Source organism: Echinops telfairi, unplaced genomic scaffold (genome assembly GCF_000313985.2).
Source record: "Echinops telfairi isolate 266 unplaced genomic scaffold, ASM31398v2 ScPeMD7_7420;HRSCAF=8458, whole genome shotgun sequence".
NCBI lineage: Eukaryota > Metazoa > Chordata > Mammalia > Afrosoricida > Tenrecidae > Echinops > Echinops telfairi.
In genome coordinates this window covers 7,476,033-7,482,188 of record NW_022111320.1, presented here as the reverse complement: position 1 = coordinate 7,482,188, position 6,156 = coordinate 7,476,033, and the positions used below count along the sequence as shown (strand labels likewise).

The window sequence follows — 6,156 nt, the reverse complement described above, 5'->3', positions numbered from 1 at the left end:
TCGTTGTTCCCCTGAGGAACAGCTGGTGGCTTTATACTGCTGACCTTGCGGTTAGCAGCCTAACTCGTAACCACCTCAGCACCAGGTTTCCTTGCAGAGTTATTTAGACTAAGACATATGAGTAACTCCAGACAGGCTAATAACATAACACACCTAACAAATATCTCTCAGATATATTTATGGAAGAGACTGAATCTGGCAACAGCTCAACCACATGGCCCTGATGTCACAGACCCGCGGTCCCTGGAAGGCAGTGTAACGGCCAGATGTGTTTTCTTGACCAGGTCCTTTGGCTTTTCACCAGGCCCGACCTCCACCCTCAGTAGATTGCCAAGAAGATATGATAGTTTGCCTTCTTACGAGAAGTTCTGGAAAATATGTGTATTTTTCTCCAATGTTTTTTTTTATCATTTTCAATAATGCTTTAGCATAACTGAGAGCATGGGGCGCCAACCACTGCCCAACTCTCTCCTCCTTTAATCCAGTTCTGCATAAATATTCAGCACATTTCCTAAAAGGTCCATAGCAGTGCAATGGCATGAACAGAAAGCTGAAGAAGTATACGGAACCATTAAATTTATAACTTGAAACTTTTCAAGCAAGGCACAACAGTTAAATGCACTTTTTTGGGTGGGGAAATAGTGAATTTGACATTGACATTCTGACCTTTATTTTACCTTGAATCCTTTGCTATATGCCAATATAAAAGCTGAAGTCTATTACAGTAAAACTGAGAGTATATTTATTATGCATATATTAAAGACAATTGAAATTTTGAGATGTGTAACCATGGCTTTTAATGGCTGGGCCAGGATAGACTGTGGCCTCTGAATTTTAATGAGGAGCAAGCTGAATTCTCTATTCTCCACATCACAGGCATTCACTTCTAATCCCAACTACAAACAGCACTCCAAATATCCTTCGGTCAACACAAATCCATATTAAAAAACAGAATTTTCATTTACCCTTTTAAAATCAGCCATTAATGGGGGGGGAAAAAAGTATTGGCACTAACTATGAAAAGCCTGAAGAACTATAGCCCCGGTGTTGGGGATGGTAATCTCAGAAAAAATAGAAGGAAAAGAAATAGAAAGACTTCATATATCTGTATTGCCCAGTATAGTAGCCACGTGTGGCCAGAGAGCTCTGGAAATGCTGCCAGTGTGACTGAAAAGCTGATTTTTTTTAATGTATTAGTAATTGGGAGTTAATACATAGTCCATCGCTTCAAGCCGAATCGTCCAACTGCTACCCTGATCAGGAGTCCAGGAAGAAAAAGACTGGAAGCTGAAAAGCTTAATTTTTATTCTTATTAAATTTTCATTTTAATATTGTTAGCCATGCATGAGGTTAAAGAAAAACACCAAACGTATTGACACGGACCTGATTCCCACTCCTAGAGCACCTGTAGACGAGAAGAACTGCCCCATAGCATGTTCATGGGTGTAACCTTTATGAAAGCAGCCTGCGCCTCTTCCTTCTGCACAGTGGCTGCTAGGTTCAACCCAGCAGCACTGCGGTCAGTGAGTCCAGTGAACCACAGAGCGTCCGTGTGTCTTTGCTGGAATAATAGTACACCATTTGCACGACAGTGTAGAAACTCATAGGTAGAGTTTATCGTAAAGGTGTATAGGGGAGAGAGAGATGTGCTCCCATACCTGGATTTCCAGGTGCTCCGCGCTCTCCTTTCTGTCCTGGGACAGGCGAACAGCAGTCACAACAATTCAAAAAGAAATCAGCTGCGTCAAGGGTGAAGTTCTCAAAGGGGAAAAGAGTGGCCGTGCCAACAACTGAGTGCAGGGCCGAAGGTCCTGCTGTTTCAGCCACATCACTGAGTAGGGCGTCTTCTTCCAGAGGACCCTTGGACGGTTTTAGACTCTTCGGCGTCTCTTTTCCCTCCGATTTCTTTGTAAATTTGGTATATGGTGTGGTCTTTGCAATTGCATCCATATCAGCAATAAGCAGCATAATTAAAATGGCACTCAGCCAAGAAAGCATCCACATATTTGAGGCTAGGAGGAAGATTTAATGGGAAAACATGCACATTTTACTGGCAGTCCAAATGAAAAGACAAAGTGATATAAATACATGTACTTACTTATTTAAGATAAATACATATATTCATATGAACCATGAAAATGAACAATATGCACTCTGTAGAATGAAATATTGTATATGTAAATGTGTGCTTGAATCACAGCAGAATGTTTTATTTTAAGTATTTATTATAAGCAACATTTTACTTCATTTCTGCTTTGTGGTAGTTTTCCCAGTATTACATGTTCAAAAATATTGTTCTCAATCATTCAAATTATCTTGTGAAATAGCAAACATGATCTACAATAAATGCCACATGACTTAATAGCTCATATACCCTGTGGAAAACAAATATGTATAATTTCCTGACTGACCTCACTCAGATTTATAGGAATGAAATACACGTGTATTAGAGGGAGATGAAAAATATTGAGCTGAATTGTTTATTCCAGGGAACTCAATTATTTCAAGAAAAAATACTGGTGAGACAGTCCGAAAGTATACTGGGGATAATAGTCCTGTGGTGAAAGCCATCTTTCAGAATCTAATGTAATAAAATGTAGAAAGAGATAATAAAATCATAAATTAAAATATATGCTATGTCCTTAGATTCTTCACATGTCATTTGATTCTGTAAGTCTTTGCTTTAATTTAGGACACTTTTCTGAAAACTCACATTTATTCTTATATTTTTCTTAATGGGGCAAATAGTGGTTATTCTCACTAAGGCTTTCATCAATGTCCAATGTGATATGATATAAGGTTCCCAGTGAAGTGAGATTTGGATAGTTCACAGTGTTCCATTCTATCAACTCCCAGAAGTCCAATGGTTATAAAACAAACAGGATTAGAAAAGGGATTTCTGAGAGGGGAAGGAAGATGTTCGTAGAATACGTAGGAGGAGTGGAGATGATGGCAGTTACGAAAGTAAAAGCGCCTACTACACATAGCGCTCCTGCGCGACGTATGTGCTTCACATGCAAGAATCCAATCAATGCTCAATAGCCCTTCCAGGTCGGTGACATGCCATTCACCTTCACAGTCAAGGAAGCAGGCTCCAAGAGATTGTGTACCTTGCACAAGGTCACACAATCGGTAAATTATAAATGCAGGACTTGATCCAGGTCTGTTTAATTTCAAAGCCTAATTCTTCCCCACAAATCACATGGCATTTATAAGGATAGGGTTTAAAAATAGTAAATCCAAAGGTTGGCTCAATAGAACCGAGTCATAGAGAAGATACATCAGAACAGATGAAGCAGGACAAATCTAAGAGGCTTCATTTCCAAGATCATGTAAAAGTCCAAAAAAGATTAACTCCCCTCCATGTTACCTTTGCCACTATAAGTATCATTCAGACAATACATGTGCTGAGTAGTGATATCTTATACACCAAAACATTGGGTGTGGTGACACCCAACATAAGCCATCATCTCTGTACTCAGGGAATTTACTGTCTACAGAGAAGGAAATGAAAGATAACCCAAGCAAAGAGAGGAGAGTGTAAAGCACAGATGACCACACTGCAGGCACCAAACTCAGACCCTGCCTGCCCACCAGGAGACTGAGTACATACAGTGTGGTTACTGTGCACCAGCCTCACAGATATTACACAACAGCAAAATTCTGTTTTGAGGCAAAATAATGAAACTTGCATTCTTTTGTACAGTTACATGCAATAAGACCATTATTGTGGAACATACATTTACTTGAGCATCTAAGAAGTTTCGGATTCTATGGTAAGTCTTCGAATGCCCAGACAAGGGAAGCCCAGCTCTTGCCCATAAGGTGCTGATCCACAAACATCCAAATATAATAGACCTATATCCCTAGGTAAAAAAGAAACCAGAAATCTGGCAGAAGACTCCAAATAAAATATGGGTGGCTTTTAATTATCTCATTGTTTCTGCTATAAGAGGAATCAGGATGTGTAGAAGGCTGACAATTAGTGTTCCAGGACATTGATTATATTCATCTAAATAAGTAATTCCAAATGAACGAATAGCCCTCCTTTTCTTTATTACATGGTATCTGCATTATTCTTGTATACAGTATATACAAAGTATTCCTGAGCCTTGCAAAAATATAGTAATAACACACGGGTAAAATTAATCTTGATCCATACTATCATCATATTCCAGGTGCATCTATAATGATCATTTCAGAATAGATGCAAAGAATTTTAAGTTGTTTTAGGTACATGAGTATTTGTTGTTTGGGCTGCAACCTTAGTGATCTTGGCCCTTAGAGGGTTACAGTGACTTTTAAATTGAACCATTGAGTTCCCAAAGCTATCCAAACCAGCAGAGTGAGTGGAATAGTTAGGGACTGTGTCAACTATACCCTCCAGACTAGGGGTGGCGTCAAACCTGTCAATCCATATAAGAATGAGGGGCTCTAGGAACCACTCTCCCTTTGACCCTTGGCCTTCCTGCCTGCTGACACTCTGCTTGTCATGATAAGTGGTCCCATATGGGTCACCTGACCCTGAGAGTTGCTTGGGGCCTGTCATATTGCCAATGCCCTTAGAGCCATGTGATTCTGCACCCACTGGCTTGGAGCTTACGTCTTCCCAGTTCACCTTTCTGTGTCACTGGCATGTAGCTCCATGACACTGATGAGGGACTTATGTGCTAGCATAGGATTGAGGGACTTGAGTTGGGCGGGGCTCGGATCCCTTCATGACATACACTTATTCCTTGATGTATGGCTCTTCCTTTTAGATATGAGTGTCACTGGATTTCCTTCTCTGGACAGCCCAGACCAACACAGTGAGTTAGAAAAGTCTCAGATGAGCTGATTCCTGATACCCCAACTATTTTGGCAAGCTCAGGGAGACCTTCCAGAGCTCAAATCTCGAGTGCATTTTCAAATGTGCTGCCATCAAAGAGAAGGAGGAGGAGGTTTGTAAATTCAGATTTCTATTTTCTACTTTTTAAGGGTAATTCCAGAGTGGTTACAATCATTCCTGATAAGATTTGCTCATCTCTTCATGTTAATATATGCAGAAAATGCATCCTAACTTCGACTATCCAGTGGGGATCTATTTCTTCCGGAGCATCTAAATAAGTGAATCTATTACCATTTTATTAAGCACACTGAAAGTAACGTTACATTCTACCCATTTAAATGCTGCTTGTATTTAACAAGTGCACTACAGAAGAAAATCAAATATCTCAGCATTTTTCTGTCAAATGAAAAGGGATGGGCTTTAGTTCATAATCTAACACTGGAAAGAAAACCCAGCTGCAACTGTGAATACTTTTTCCCCTTCGTGCGGATCATCATTTTTTCAGTGCATCCTCACTTCTTCCCATTCTTGCCTCAGTGGTGCCACTAAATGCAAAACGTTAGAAAAGGCCATTTGAGACCCACAGCGTGAGGCTGGCTGTGAAGAGGGAACCATCGGCTGGAGAGGTGGGAGCAATCTAAAGGGCAGGACGAAATACTAACTCAGGTGACTGGTGACAACGTGAGTTCACCTGTGTGCTTGAACGAGGAGTCGGGAAAACATGAAGATGACATTTACAGGTGAAAATCATTCCTAACGCCTCATCTCCAGAATGCAAGGGAAATGTTTACACATCGGATTAGGTAAAAGTAAGAAGCAGCTTTATGATGACCGTGTCATCTGTGATTGATTCGAAGTCACCCGGCTGCTGAGGGTGTCGGCCGAGGCAGTTTGATTGTCGAGCTAGAACTGCGGGAGGCAGGGCCGAGAATCAGCAGGAATGTGGAGGTTTGCAGCTGGGCGGGGAAACTAAAGTCAATATTCCAGGTTGATCTTTTCTTCTGATTGCAAAATAGCAACAAGATCTGAACACGTTGGTTGATTTGTTCATCTATCTTCTAAACAGTTGGTCCTGTTGACATGTAATAGTTTGTCAAACTTATTATTAAAGAATAAATTTAAAATTCACATGTATCCATACACATTTGTATTAAGTTTTGACATGTTAACAGAAATCCATGATGGGACCAAATTAGGGTCCATGTCAGATATTTTATCAATGAAGTAGAGATTTGACTGAAACCATTCTACTCCGTGATTTAAATTATGCATGTTGTTGTCAGCTGCTATTGAATCAACTCTGAGTAAGCAAAACCCTGTCCAGCATA

General features: G+C 40.3%; 1 protein-coding gene across 1 annotated transcript in view; it reads right to left on the bottom strand.

Annotated features, from left to right (window-relative positions):
• The window catches only part of OTOL1 (otolin 1), a 10,965-nt gene extending 8,961 nt beyond the window's left edge, over positions 1 to 2,004 (bottom strand). The window contains exon 1 of the mRNA XM_004704106.1: positions 1,659 to 2,004. Within this exon, the coding sequence (XP_004704163.1) occupies positions 1,659 to 2,004 (346 nt within the window). The remainder of the gene's footprint in view (positions 1 to 1,658) is intronic.
• Between the last annotated feature and the right edge of the window lie 4,152 nt (positions 2,005 to 6,156).